The 15,732-nt window shown below is 43.4% G+C and overlaps 1 protein-coding gene across 1 annotated transcript in view; it reads left to right on the top strand.

Moving 5' to 3' along the window:
• The first annotated feature begins 2,840 nt into the window (after positions 1 to 2,840).
• The window catches only part of Pon2 (paraoxonase 2), a 38,866-nt gene continuing 25,974 nt past the window's right edge, over positions 2,841 to 15,732 (top strand). Inside the window, exons 1-2 of the mRNA XM_045160831.1 lie at positions 2,841 to 2,971; positions 12,793 to 12,863. Of these exons, the coding sequence (XP_045016766.1) occupies positions 2,898 to 2,971; positions 12,793 to 12,863 (145 nt within the window). The 5' untranslated portion in view covers positions 2,841 to 2,897. The remainder of the gene's footprint in view (positions 2,972 to 12,792; positions 12,864 to 15,732) is intronic.

Raw genomic sequence — 15,732 nt, 5'->3', positions numbered from 1 at the left:
TGCTGGCCCGAAGTCAGTCAGCAGCTGTTTCATGATTCTTCCTTTCCCACTGTTCAGAAACGTTGTGAAGACAAGTAAGTCCACATAGTGAGAAGCACTGTGCTATAGTCAAGGGAAAGAGCTTCGGAACTTAGGACAAGAGCTAAGGTTCTATGCTCTCTGGAGTACAGTAAACCACAGCCCTTTCCTTTCAGCTTGAACATGACAAAATAATCATAATTATACATATATACATGCCCAGTACATACATATATATATATATGTATATATATATGTATATATATATGTATATATATATACATATATATATACATATATATATATGTATATGTATATATATGTATACATATATATATATGTATGTATGTATGTATATGTATGTAGGTATGTATGTATATGTATGTATGTATGTGTGTGTGTACTGGGCATGGTGGCACACGCCTTTAATCCCAGCACTCGGGAGGCAGAGGAAGGAGGATCAACATGAGTTCAAGGCCACCCTGAGACTACATAGTGAACTGCAGGTCAGCCAGAGCTAGAGTGAGACCCTACCTTGAAAAACAAAAAACAAAATAATATATAAAACTTGAAAATAGTGAAGAGGAAAGGGGCATTGAGAACAACACACAATTAGGTAATCTTGCCATTTATGGTTCCTCCAACTTACAACATGTAAGAAGGTATTGTCACCTTTCTCTTGACCAATAGTGTATGGGGTGTAATTTTATGTATGTCTCACTATCCAAGAGTCCTGGAATAAATTTCAGAGACCTAAACCAGGAACTTCTTTCTAAAAATTCTTATTGCATCTGTCAAGCCAATCTCATGTGATTAATATCTCTGATGAGGGATCCCACTCCTCCCTACCCAACCACACCTTACCCTGTGTTTTTAACCTTTGTGATCTATTACTAATTTAAGTGTACTTGGGGCTTTAGCTCAGTGTAGCAAAGAAATAAAAAGTTCAGAGCTATTGATAATTTTGAATGAAGAGGGAAAACCCCTTGACTTAAAAGGAAATTTAGCACTTCCTTCAACTATGCAAGTATGAAACAAATCTCAATAGCAGAACTTGTAAAACCCTGTTACTAAGAAAGTACCAGCTTTTTATTTTATTACAGATGTCACAAGTATCTTGAAATTGCGTTTAACTTTCTGGTCGCTTGATATTTGTTTATTTATTTGCTTTTTTATGCGTTGGAATTACAAGCGCAGTCACCAAGCCTGGCTCCTTTTCATCTTGTGAAAGCGTGCAACTCAATAGTGTTATTTGTAGTGCACACTCAGTATTAAGATAGTTTGATAATCGCATTTCAGTGTAACTGGTCTCCTTTGAAATCCTAGGCACCTTGTGTGCATTTTCAAATGTTATTCTGAGAAGGCATCTGCTGCAGAGGTGAAGGGGTGGGCAAAGAAAACTGCAGCTTTCCAGCCTTTCACAGTACAACCTTCACTCTTCGCCATCTAGGACAGTGTGCAACATGCATTGTTTCAGGTACGTGGAAGCAGAGGGGTCTTTTGCTTTTCTTGTGGGAGAGAGTCATGGTAGAAACTGGCATCTGCTTTTCTTTAATGGTTGTTCATAAAACCCATGTTTGGCCAGATATGTTGGCCCAGGCAGGAACTCCAGTATTCAAGACAAGACGCTGAGGCAGAATGACTGAGAGGTCCAGGCCAGCTAAGGCTATGATAGTGATAACCTGTCCAAAAAAAGTTATTTGTTTGAAATTAACTTTTTGTTTGTTTGTTTCTGTTGTTGTTTTGAGGTAGGGTCTTGCCATAGCCTACGAAGATCTAGAATTCACCATGTAGTCTCAGGGTGGCTAAAACTGACTAATTTTAATTTGGCCTAAATATTATAGGAGCAATTAAGCACTGGAAACCATTTGAAGCTAACTTCAGAAATCTCACTTGTAATGCCTGTCCCAATCAACCTTTCTTTTTTTCTTTTTCCTCCCCTCCCTCCCTCCCTCCCTTCCTTCCTTCCTTCTGAGAGAGAGAGAGAGAGGGAACACACGTGGACGTGGACATACCAGGGCCTCTTGCCCCTGCAAATGAACTCCAGAATGCTAGTACCATTTTGTGTGTAGGTACTGAGGAATCAAACCTGGGCCAACAGGCTTTGCAAGCAAGTACTTTTAACCACTGAGTCATCTACCCAGCCCAGGTGTCCCAATTTTAGTGGATAAATTTCACTTTCCTTCATTTTTCTATACTTCTTCATGTTATGAGTACTAAAAGTTTTAAACAGGGAAGAAAATGAGTTTGAGATATAAAAAAAAAGTGTCTAAAGTCTTAGTTCTATAGTCTACACGAAGGTTTACATCTATTATAAAAAGGTAATGATTCTAACCTTAACTATTTAAGTAATCTGCCCCAGTGCCCTTTTCCTCAATTTAAAATGAAACAACATACAATTTTCAAACATGACTGACTCTAGGCTGGGTTTGATGGCGGTGCTAAAAAAATGGGGAGGCAAGAGGATCATCCATTCAAGGCCATCTTGGGGACGACATGAGATCCTGTCTCAAAATAACAACAAAAACCCCAACTAAAAACAAACAAACAACTCTAGGTCTGAAGATGTGGCTCAGTGGGTAGAGTGTTGGCCTAACGTGGGCAAAGCCTTAGGTTTGCTACTCAGCAACTCACACGCACGTATCACTCTAAGGCCTCTCCCCGCGCCCCCAGGACAGTTTCTGAAGTCTTGGGGGAGCGCTTTGGGAGGAGAGGAGGGTTCCGAGCCCGGGGCCGGGCCCGCGGGAAGGTGCGGCGGGGCGGCGCGGGGCGGAGTCTTGGGCGGCCCGGCAGGGACCTGACCCCGCCCACGGCCCTGCCCTGCCCCGCTGCCCCGCTGCCCCGCTCGAGCTGGACGGCGGGCCGGTGGGTCCCGCGCTATGGGGCGGCTGGTGGCCGTGGGCTTGCTGGGCATATCGCTGGCGTTGCTGGGCGAGCGGTTCCTGGCGCTCAGGTGGGTGCGCGGCGGGCGGCGGGCGGCGGGCGGCGGGCGGGGGCGGCGCGGCGCGGGGGTCGGGGCGGGGGTCGGGGCGGGGCGGCCGTGCGCCCGCGGGCGGGAAGGACTTCCGAGCGCGCGGCCCGGCGCGCCCGCCCCGCCTCCCGGGACTCCCGACAAAGTTTTGGGGCTTTTGCTGCCCGTCGGGCTCCTCGGCCCAGGGGGTCCAGCTAGCGCCTGGCAAACCCAACGCCTTCCCTGGAAAGCAAAGCCAGTTGCTCACGCCTTCAGACGTAATCGGACCGACTGACCGCTGGTCGTCGGTGGCCGGAACCCCCCCCCCCCGCCCCGGCGCCCTGGGAGGAACTCGGCAGCTCCGGGCCGGCGCTGGAGATCCGAGCCGCGGGGCGGTCAGCGAGTGCGCCGGCATCACTTCCCTATTGATCCCTTCTCTCTGGCCCCAGAAGCCAGCCAGCCCAGCGATAGCGCACGTGCGGTGTGTTAATTACTAAGAAAAGTTGCTGGCCAGACATCGTGGTTTCTCGGTTACCAGTTCGAGTTTTATAAGCTGCATGCAAAAGAATTCCAGAACCAGGAAGTACTACACGGACAATGTGCCCTCCTGGGCCCCTGGAGCCGCCTTAGACCCTAATGAAGGTCGTCCCAGCCAGGAGAGGGGAGAAATACTAGAATTAGCAGGGCCAGGAAGGATAAACTTGAACTCCTATAGTCTTGAAAAGGAAAATGCCATCCTTTGAAGACGCTCTGGACGGAGGAAGAGGCCTTGAGTGCAACTGTGCGGGGGAGGAGGGGGCAGGAAGCCATGCCAACCGAGGAGTCAGGAGAGGAGAGCTCCTGGCTAGCCTGCACCTGCGGTTGAGGGCGCTCAATGTAAGTTGAAAGACTGGTGCTGCTCTGATAGAAGAGTATTGATGTTTCTCATTGGTTGTTTAACAACCTGAGCTAGCGAGTTTTACACTGTAGTGATAAGTCTAAGTAGCTCAGTCTCTCCCCAGTAGCTAATGTCTAGGTGGAGCTGCGAGATATTTGGGTGGTATCCGCTTTTGTTTCTCAATTAACGTATTAACTTTTGGTTTTGAAATAGGGTCTCGCTATATAGCTTCAAGCTCGGCTTATAATTCAAGCTGGCTTGGAACTCAGCGTCCACTTGTCCTGGTCCCCTGAGTGGAATTACAGGAGTACACCACCATAACCCATGGGATTAAAAAAAATTAATTTAATTTTAATTTGTTTCATTTATTTTTATGTGTATGTTTATATTTGTGTATGGTAGCAGAGGTCAATGTCGGATATCTTCCTCAATCACTGTACACCTTATTTTTAGAGACAGGGTTTCCCACTGAACCCGGACCTCACTGATTCAGCTGGACTAGCTAGGCAGCCTGCCCTGGGCATCCTCCTGTCTCCACCTCGTTGGGATTATGTGCATACACCATGTCCAGCCTTCGTGTAGGCGCTGGAGATCTTTACTCAGCTTCCCAACCTTGCACAGCAAGCACTTCACAGGTGGGGCCATCTCTCCAGCCCCAGCATTTTTATTTTATTTGCATGCATGAGGCTCTGGGCTCCATCCCTGGTACAAGATTAAAAAAGAAACAGACAGGGCTGGAGAGATGGCTTAGTGGTTTAAGGTACTTGTCTGCAAAGCCCAAGGAGCCAGGTTCGATTACCCCCTGTATACACATAAGTCAGTTGCACATGGTGGTGCAAGCATCTGGAGTTCTTTGCAGTGGCTAGAGGCCCTGGTGTACCCATTCTTTCTATCTCTCTTAAATAAATAAATAAATAATTTTTCAAAAAGAAACACACACACACACACAAATCCCAGAAAAACTACACATTCTAATGTGTAGTATGTATAGTCAGTGTTGAAAGCTACTAGAATAAATGCATTTCAGAAGTTTGGAAAGGAAAAATGGAACCTAGACTATTTCCCCAGGCCAAAGTGACACTATGGTTTATGAGACAGTTCCACTGACCCATAGCCATGGCTTCACCTGCTGGTGATTGCAAGAAGTGTATGGGTGTGGGGTGGGTGGGGAGAACTAGGGGAAGAATGTGTACTATTAGGAAATGGCTTCAAGTAAGGTGTGACCTGCATTCTTATGCCATGGAAATGCTTCTACCAAAAAACTTTTAAATTGGATGGTTTTGTTTTGGGTTAAGTTTTATTCTTGACTGATACATGGTAAATACATACGTTTATCAGCTATAAGGTTATGTTTCATCATAGGTATTCTGTAGTATAAATCTAATGATTAGCATAGCCATCTCCTTAAACATTTTTCATGTTTATGTGGTGAAAACATTCTACATCCTTTCTTCTCCCTATTTTTTTTCCCCACAATTGGGCATGTTGCTGCATGCCTTTTATTTATTTATTTGTTTTGTTTTGTTTTTGTTTTTTTGAGGTAGGGTCTCACTCTAGCCCAGGCTGACCTGGAATTCACTATGTAGTCTCAGGGTGGCCTTAAACTCACTGTGATCAGAGAGAGAGAGAGAGGAGGCAGACAGAGAGGGAGAGATAGAATGGGCCATGCCATGGCCTTTCAGCCCCTGTGAATGAACTCCAGACACGTGCTTCCCTTTGTGGGCAATGTGTGGCATTGCATGTGTGCGTCACTTGTTCTGTCTAGCAATACTGGAACCTGGAGGACTCAACCTGGAGTTCTTAGGCTTTGCAAGCAAGTGCCTTAACTGATAAGCCATCTCTCCAGCCCTTGTCTCCCTATTTTGAAACATACATCACTGACAACTATAATCACCCTTCCCTGTTCAGTACTACACCAGAACTTACTCTTCCTCTCTGATCTCAGCATTGTAACCCTTGGCCAATCTCTCCCCGTCACCCACCAGCTCCTTCCCTGGCTTTGGTAACTACCGTTGTGCCTCAGCTTCTGTCAGCAACTTGTTACCCTTCCACATGTCAGTGACGTTATGCAGTATAGGTCTGTCTTTCCTTTCTTGTTCCTGTCCTTTTATGCATTTGGGGGCTTTTGAGACAGTCTATCTATGTAGCCCAGGCTAGCCTTCATCTCATGGCACTCTAACTGTCTTAGGCTACTAAGTACAGGCCTGGCCACCATCCTTTTCTGCCATACATGTGAGTCACATTTTCTTCATCCATTTGTCCATTCATGAACACTTAGGTAGTTTCCTCTTTTTTTGCTGTTGTGAATAGTGCTGCAAGAAACATGGGGTACGGGTGTCTCTTTAACATACTGGTTTCATTTCCTTTGGATATATGCCCAGCAGTGGGGTTGCTGGATGCTATGTGGCATTCTACTTTTAAAAGTTTAAGGAACTTCCATATTGTTTTCACAGTGGTCATACTAATGTATATTCTCATCCATAGTAGATGAAGATTCCCTTTCCGAACTTAGGGGGCAGCGTGGTGCTAGAGTGTTTGCCTAGCGTATGGAGGTTCAATCCTCTGTAGGGGTGAGATTCCCTTTCCTCACTTTCCAACATTTTTTTTTTTTTTTTTTTTTTTTTTTTTTACTCTCTGCCTGTCTCTATCTCTCTGTTTTACTAGGTAAGATCTCACTCTAGCATAGGCTGACCTGGAATTCATTATGTAGTCTTAGGGTGGCCTTGAACTAACTTATAGAGATCCTCCTACCTGTCTCTCGAGTGCTGGGATTAAAGGCATGTGCCATTTTACCCTGCTTTTTTTTCCCTATTTTTTTTTTATAGTAATTCATTCCACTAGTGTGAGGTAGTATCTCTTTAAGGTTTTGATTTGTATTTCCCTGATGTTTACTGATGATGATTATATTTTTATATATCTGTTGGCTACTACTGTATGTCTTCTTTTGAGAAAAGTCTCTTCTCGGATTTTATTTTAAAATTGGGTTGCTTGGGGTTTTTGTTTGTTTGCTTACTTGCTCTGCTTTATTTGGCTAGTGACGTATTTGAGTTTCTTATATAGTGTAGATAAAATCAAATATATTCTGAAATTTGCAGATGTACCAAGTTTTGTCAGTTAACAATCAAGTTTTCCTCTTTTTTTAAAAAACATATATTTTATTTATTTATTTGAAAGAGTGAAAGAGCAAGATAGAGAGAGAATGGGCACACCAGGGCCTCTAGCCACTGCAAATGAACTCCAGACACATGTGCCACCTTGTGCATCTGGCGTATGTGCTACAGGGGTATTGAACCTGGATCCCTTGGTTTCCCAAGCAAGTGCCTTTATTGCTAAGCCATATCTCCAGCCCCAACGTTTTTTTTTCTTTTTCTTAGTAATCTTACTTAAATTTAAATCCCTTTGAAGCTGGGCGTGGTGGCACACACCTTTAATCCCAGCACTTGGGAGGCAGAGATAGGAGGATCGCCATGAGTTCGAGCCCACCCTGAGACTACTTAGTGAGTTCCAGGTCAACCTGGGCTACAGTGAGACCCTACCTTGAAAAACAAAAACAAACAAAAAAATTTAAGTCCCTTTGAATAAGTGTTATAGTTACAAAATTAGAAAAAAACAAATAAGGCTTATTGACATAGAATACAACTGAGTAATTTACAACTGGGTGAAGCTTTCCTTCTCCGGGTCTTGACTGAGATGCACTTTTAACAGCAGTAATTTCCTAGGTGGCAGTTATGCTAAATAGTTGATGCTCCAGGTGGGGTGATGTGAGAATGTGGATGGACATGGTATGTGGCTAGGTTTAGCCACCTCACCCTTTAAACTAAAAAAGTGCCCAGGTTGCCCAGCTAAGTTTGAATTTCACATCAATAGAGAATTGTTCTTTAGTATAACATTCACATAGCATGTTCTTATCAGCATACAATTTGGGACATAATTACACTAAGGTCAAATTTAACTGGGCACCCTGTGTTGCAGTAAGACTGAGGAATGACCCCTCACTGGTCTGCAGTGTACTGGGCAAATTCAGAGCCTTCCCCCAAGCACAGTGTCTGTTTCTAAAAGCAGCCCGCTCCTAGCTTGCCTCCAGAAAGGCTTTCCAGAGGAAGGTGGAAGGACAGAGAATTTGTGTCATTCTTTGTGCTCTAACTTGGCGCCAACTATTTGTCTATTCAGCAGTTAAGCTGTCTTTCCTAGGATAACCACTTGCATTTTAACTTGAATTTTAGATAATTAATTTTTGTTTTGCTTGTGTTTTTTGTTTCTTGAGGTAGGGTTTTGCTCTAGCCCAGGCTGACCTGGAATTCACTGTGTAGCCTCAGGATGGCCTTGAACTCACAACAGTCCTCCCACCTCTGCCTCCCCAGTGCTGGGATAAAAGGTGTGCGCCAACATGCCCGGCTTAATTTTTAATATAAGAATGTCCCTGGTGGATAAATGTCAAAGAAGTTGTCTGATTCTACTGAACTGTAGCTGGCTAAGATTTCTAGGGGAGGGTGGTGTTGCACACCCACCTTTTCTACCCTCGCCTGCTTGAGCAATAGAGGAGAAAGCAGGACTAAGCCAGCACTCCCTGGCTGCTTGTTCTCTGACGCAAGGATGGACCATGCCACGGCAGGGTACCAGGGACCTCAGAGTGGGCAGGCATCCCCAAGCAAGTGTCTGAACACCTTGTTGATACTTGATGCCTTTTCTCACAGCCTCAACTAGAAGTTGTGGAGTGTGTTTTAGAAGACCACTTCAGAAGCAGCAGATGTTCTCCCATCCCCCACTGTCCCTCTTGTCATTTACTGTGCTGCTTGCTTTGTTGAAAGTTTAGAGCTTCCTTATACTAAACCAAAATGTACTTTTTGTATTTGGGATTGAGTCCCAGGCTGACTTCCAACTCACTATAAAGCCAAGGATGGCCTTGAACTTCTAATGCTGGGATTCTAGACATGGACCACAGTGCCTGGTTTATGCAGCGCTGGGGCTCAAGCCTAGGACGTTGTGCCTACTCCATCCCCAGCTCAAAATGCACATTTCTGGGTACCCAACAGGAATGCCCTTTTACTTTTCTACCTTCAGTCAGTCTTCTTGGATATCTTCCTTTCTCTAACTCAAATGTAAACACTGAGGTTTGGAAAAGATAAAAGTTAATGAGTTAGTTCAACAAGTAGGTCATTAGTGCTGGAAGTGTGTACTCTAAGCCAGGTCTTACCATTCCAAATATGATTTTGCCCAGCTCTTGCAGTTTTCTAGCTTATCTGCCACGGAGCAAAATTCCCTAAGGTTTTCAGACCTAAGCACCAATTCTTAGTTCCTTAGTGCAAGCATTATAGAGATCCCAGGGGTGAATTCCAAAGGGCTTTCCAAGTTTCCATATAAAAGATAAAGCGCAATTTTGTGTATATGTGTACATAGGGCATAAAAGCCATCAGTGTTTGATGTATTCAAAGGCAGTGTGATCCGGCACAGGCTAACAGCTCATGGTGATATTGTTCCCAGTTTGTTCACAGCATATTGTCACCATTGCAAGATAAACTTTGTTGCAGTCAGGTTCACATTGCTGGTAGAAATCACCCAACCAAGAGCAGCTTGTCAAAAAAAAAAAAGAGGTTTATTTTGGCTTACAGGCTTGAGGCGGAAGCTCCATGATGACAGGGAAAATGATGGCATGAGCAGAGAGGGTGGACAATAGCAACAGGAGAATGTGCCAAACACTGGCAAGGGGAAACTTGCTATAACACCCATAAGCCCGCCCCCAACAATACACTGCCCCCAGGAGGTACTAATTCCCAAATCTCCATTAGCTGGGAACCTAGCTTTCAGAACACCTGAGTTTATGGGGGCCACCTGAATCAAACCACCCCAGTCTTCTTGCTGCCTGCCATCAATCCAGGTAACTCTATCTGTATCCTCTCTGGATGGAGAACTGCTATTTCCAGAGTGAAAAGAGATTAGTTTCATGTTAATGACTCTTGGTTAATCATTCCTGCTCTGTGGTCACATAATCGGAGCCTATTCCTAATGCTGTTTTCCTCACACCATGGGCTAGTTGTTGTATCCTGTCTGTGTCATATGAGTCAAACAATGAGCAAACTGTGTTCTTTGTATAGGTTTGTGCTTTGACCCTTCATTTCTGCCTTACTGCCTTACCCTTCTCAAGGCTGATCCAAACATGGAGGAGGAAGATGCCACCTAGCTCTTTTTATCTGTCCCATCAACAAAAATTTATTCTCTAAAACTTCATTCATATGATTAAACCTGAATACAAAGAGAGCCAGGGAAACTATATTTTGCTTACCCACTTCTGGACTGGGAAGAGCAAGGGAGAAGGGTGATGGGTAGAAATTGCATTAGTTTTGGAAGCCTGTAGGATCTGGAATATAGAATTCTACTAACAAACACTAATAGACAAAGAGAATTATGGCAGATTTCTGTTGGGAAGTCATGATGGTACATGTAGGACTGCCATCACGCCTTTTTTTTGTTAATAATAAAAGGAAAAGAACACTATGGAGAAAACTATTTGACTAACTAAAGTCATGCACAGCCCTTATGCTAACTCTTCGGCGTTCAGTACAATTGTGGATACTTTCTATCTGTTTACTCACTGAAGTGAGTCCTTTTTAGCAAATTGCCTACAGCAAGCCAGAGTTGACTGTGAAACAAATACCTTGCAAGAGCTGTTTAAGTACATATGAGCAAGTTACTTTTAACATTTAATCACATGGTTTCTCTAGTCATGCAGCTTAAAGGTAGATGATAATCATCACCATCCCTACTTTTGTACAGCATGACTGGCAGAATAAATAAGTCGTATGAAATCAACACCCAAACTAGCACAGGGTGCTTGATGTGCAGAGCACTGATCCACTTGCCTGTTTCTGGCGTCATATACTACTAGTGGGGACTTGGAAGATTTATCCAGATGCATTCTTACTGTGCCCATAAAGAAGACTGCATGATCTGTTCAGTGCCATCGCCCCACCGAGGGTTATGAGGTGATGAGCACCACAGCTAACACTCAGTGGGCAAAGGCTGGAAGCTGAACCTCAGGAATAATAGCCCTTGCTTAGATACATTCTTAGATACATTCATCACACTTCAGACAGTGTTGATGGTACTCAGTTCATAACATTAGTACTAAACTCTGGGGTGAATTCCATGCACAGTGGCAGACCTAGACCTAGACCTATGGTGAATGATGGATTTAAATTTTTTTAAAAAATATTTTATGTATCAATTTATTTGACACACAGAGAGAATAGACACACCATGGCCTCCAGCTACTGCAGATGAACTCCAAATACATGTGCCACTTTGTGCATCTGCCTTTATGTGGGTACTGCGGAATTGAACCCAGGTCCTTAGACTTAGCAGGCAAGTGCCTTAACCACTGAGCAATCTCTCTAGCCCCAAATGATGGATTTTAAAAACTATTCATTGTCTTTGCCCACCTGTGAAGTCACCAGCAGCCTCACTTCCATGGCATTGGTTATATGTACTTTTTTTGGCCTTTTTCCTTAGTAGTGGGATAAGTAGAGTGAGATTTGTTGTGTTGTATTGCTTTTGAAAAGAATTTTACATATTGAATGCATTTTATCTTGATGCGTTTGCTTACATATTTTCTCTTAAATGTATGGCAGTTGGGAACCTCTTTGAAAAATGCAGTTTCTTGCAGCCTACTTGGTATTTTTATAGCTAAGAGAACAGAGAGAGAAGGTGAGAACAGACTTTTAACAGGCAGATATGTGCCCTTCCAAATAAAAGTTTCCATGCGGCTGGTCCAAAGCTGCCTTGCCTTGCAGGTCTGCAGAGTAGAAAGGAAGGGGAAGGTATCTTATCATAGCTCAGCATTCCTTTATTATTTCTCTTTTCTCTAAAAGAAAAAAGCTTTTTGCTAAAGTTACTGTTGTTCTCCACACATCTAGCCCCAATAAATACCGTGATGAGGATGGCACTCCTCCAATTCCTTTGTATTATCTGTGCTCTGTGTGCTAGGCTCTGAGCAGTGGCCATTTTCTTTTGGTTTCCTTTCAGTGGCTCTGAGCCTCACTGTTACTTTTCATTGTTCAGCCTTCGGCAGAAAGACAGGGTTTCTGGCTGTTCCTCGGAGCTCTCTTCCCACAGCAGAGCTGTGAGGAGTTTGACCTGATGCTCTGTTTATATTTGCATAGCAACTTTCAAGTTGTATTCATACAAGCGTTTTTGTTGTGTCTTGGCTCTGTCTTACAATCCCGTCCACTTGTGGGATTTACTGCTCTGCCCTTTATTTCTGGGCTGCTTCATGTTCCTGCACTAGTTTTCCTTTTTCTTTTTTGGGAGGAGATTGTTTTTGGTTGTTTTATTTGTTTATAAGCTAAGGTCTTATTCTAGCCTGGGCTGGCCTAGAATTCACCATGTCATCCCAGGCTGGCCTCGGACTCACAGTGATCCTCCTACTTCAACCTCCTCTGCTGGAATTAAATGTGAGCATCACTAAGCCTGGCTACACTTATTTTTTACTCTTCTCTTTCATCAGCTTTAGATCCATGAATAACTCTTAAAAACCTTTCTGAGGGCTGGGGAGGTTGCTGAGTGGTTATAGATGCTTTCCTCCAAAGCCTTCTGGCCCTGGGTTCAGTTGCCTAGCACCTATGTAAAGCCAGATGCAAAGTGCCAGATGCATCTGAGATCCAACATGTGCTTGTGACAATGGGAGGCAAAGGCGGGAGAATCTGTAACTCCCAAGCGAGCTAGTCAGTTGTTCCTTTGCAGTCAGGCAGTTCATTTGCAACAGGAAAAGGCCCTGTATCAAAGAAGGTGGAGCACGGACACCCAAGGATGTGTGTCCTTTGATTTCCACACTCCCACTGTGGTACACGTGTCCTGACCCCACATACACACAAAAAACTAGATAAGTCGTTTTAAAAAATCTTTCTGAAACAAAGTGAGAAATACATTACAGTTTTTTCCCCTTACTTAACAGAAATCGACTCAAAGCCTCCAGAGAAGTAGAATCTGTAGACCTTCCCAGCTGTCGCCTGATTAAAGGAATTGGTATGTATGGGAACTGCTTATGCAACAAGCGCATTGCTTCAGTGCTGCGGCATGGCCCTGGTTTTTCTCTGCAGTTACATCACACACCATCCCTTCTCATCTTACGCTTGCTGTATTTCTCCTCCTTTCTTATGCTCATAGTAATTTACTCAGTGTGGAATCCTGTGTTTCTTGTTTGGTTTCTGGCTCACGTAGAGTCTTCTGTTAATTATGTTTGTAAAGTGTACATTCTTTGTTTGGCAGTCTGTGCTCTGTTAACCCAGTGGTCTAGTGGTGGGAAGTTGGGAGAAGGCAAGTTCCACATAACAGGAAGAGTATTTATCTTGCTGCCCAGTGACCAGCATCTGGTCTTATCCCAAATGTATACATTTGATGCTTCATAGTGTGATTGGTCAGGGCAGGGTGGGGGAACCAAAAAACAAAACATTGTCCGTACTGTATTTGCTCAGCTGTGACTACAAAGAGGAGAACAAGTAGTGCATGTCCCTGCACCCCTGACTGTGCACCGTGTATTGTAATGCCTAATGCGTGGAGGATGTTTCTAAGTGCAAGCCAGGGTTGAAGCAGATGGTGAGGGTCTGTGACTGAGGGCTATCCTCCTCCTCTGCAGTTTCTTTCAGGGCAGAGTCCCTGTCTTGCTGGCTTTAACCTTTGCCATTTACCAAAGTCCCCAGGACTTTAGAGAAATCCAGTCATTACGGTTCAGTTATCAGTGAACAGTAAGCATGTTGGCTTTTCTTATAGGTGGTTCATGGTCCAGTTAAAGATGAAAAGAGTTAGACATCAGAGCACCTAATTTCCCATAATGGCATGAACTTGGACAAAGCTTGGCTTTTGTATTTTTCACCTCTAATAGTGAGTTTGTAATTAGGCTGAAGGTTTTTAAATTTACAAGTCATGAACTAGGGCTGGGGAGATGGCTTAGTGGTTAAGATGCTTGCCTGCAGGGTCAAAGGGCCCAGGTTCGATTCCTCAGGACCCATTTTAGTCAGATACACAAGGTGACACATGTTGTGGAGTTTGTTTGCAGTGACTGGAGGCTCTGGAACACCCATGCTCTCTATTTGCTCTATTCCCTCTCAAATAAATAATAAAAATTAGAATAAACAAATAATAAATAAAATTTTAAAATAAAAAATGCCTTCAGGTATTTCTTTAGAATATTGTGAGAGTGGAAATAACTAGACTAACATGGAGTCCTTTCTAGTTTTTACAGAACAGTGTCTGAAGATGGGAGAATGGTTTATTTCTTGTTTTTCAAATTGAAATCCAGATTACATAGAAGTCTCCTCATCCTTCAAGAAGGGAATATGGTTAAATATGTTTTGAGTGCCCTTCCATATGTTTTCTATTTAGGAAGTGTTCCACACACAGCTTTTAGAAACATAAATGGTTAATGGCTGATATTATGCTAGGACCAGCTTTTGCACTTAGTCCTATGCTTTGACAGCTTATGTCAGCGTAGTTAATCTAACAACTGCATGGGATTTTCTGTGCAAAGTCCACATAAAAGCTGTATGTGCAAACACTGTAGAAAGATCTAAAATGGAAAAGAGAAAACCTTTCCATAAAGTCTTCATTCCTCCACAAAATAACTCCACAGATAAAATTTCTTTTGTTTTCCTGATGCATTCAGTACCTACGCAAGCAAATACATAAATCTAAACATATATAATATGTATATTAATATCGGTATGTGTAAAACCTGACTGTGTTTTTACAAATCGTATCTTAGTATAATATTCCACAGTCTACTTTATTCCTTTCCTGGCACAATATAACCTCAGTCACCAGCATGTGAGGGTTACCTCACTGTTTTTAGTATTTCCATGTTCTATAGCTTAAACAGTTTCCCATTAATGCACATTTGGCTTATTATAAGGCTTTTTTTTTTTGTTTCTGTGATTTAAAAAAGTAACTATAAAAATGTCAGAAATGGAAAAAGTACATGGAAATTTAAAAAAGAGAGATGAAATGATGATAACAAAGGAGTAACCTGGGCTGGAGAGATGGCTTAGCAGTTAAGCGCTTGCCTGTGAAGCCTAAGGACCCCGGTTCTAGGCTCAGTTCCCCAGGTCCCACGTTAGCCAGATGCACAAGGGGCCGCACGTGTCTGGAGTTTGCAGTGGCTGGAAGCCCTGGCGTGCCCATTTTTTCTCTCTCCCTCTATCTGTCTTTCTCTCTGTGTCCGTTGCTCTTAAATAAATAAAAAATGAACAAAAAAATTTAAAAAATAGTACCCAACTAAGAAAACATGGAAATGACAAGACAAGAGTTTAATTTTAAATGTTAAAAAAAAAGTTTATTCTCTGAGGGCTGGGGAGATGGGTCAGTGGTAAGAACACTTGCTGTGCAGGCATAGGGACCTGAATTTTATGCACCCATATAAAAACCCAAATGTGGCCATGCATGCCTGTATCCCTAACGCTGAGTGGAATGGAGACAGGAGGATTGCCCATGCTCACTGGACAGCCAGTCCAGCTGAAAAACAATGAGCTTAAGGGTAAGCAAGAGACTGTTGTAGGGAAATAAGGTAGAAAAGGAATAGAGGAGGATACATATGTCCTCAATGTCCTCCTGTGGCCTCTGCTCGCATGTGCATAGGGAATGTGCATCTGCATGCACATGTGCATAACTACATGGACACACATGCACATACAACTACAGAGAAAAAAATTAAGTTTATTGTTTTAAGCCTCCTGAGTATACAGTTGAGTAGTGCCAAGTAGGTTGTCACTCGTAGTGACCTTCAGCATTCTCTAGCACCAGAAGTTTCCCATGTGCAGAGCTAGTCAGCTTGCTACTCACAAAACAACAACTCCCCATTGTTCCCTCCCCAGTCCTGGAAGCCACCATACCACTGTCCTAT

This window comes from Jaculus jaculus, chromosome 10 (genome assembly GCF_020740685.1).
Source record: "Jaculus jaculus isolate mJacJac1 chromosome 10, mJacJac1.mat.Y.cur, whole genome shotgun sequence".
Taxonomy (NCBI): domain Eukaryota; kingdom Metazoa; phylum Chordata; class Mammalia; order Rodentia; family Dipodidae; genus Jaculus; species Jaculus jaculus.
Note: the sequence above shows the minus strand (reverse complement) of the source record. Positions and strands in the feature narration are given on the sequence as shown.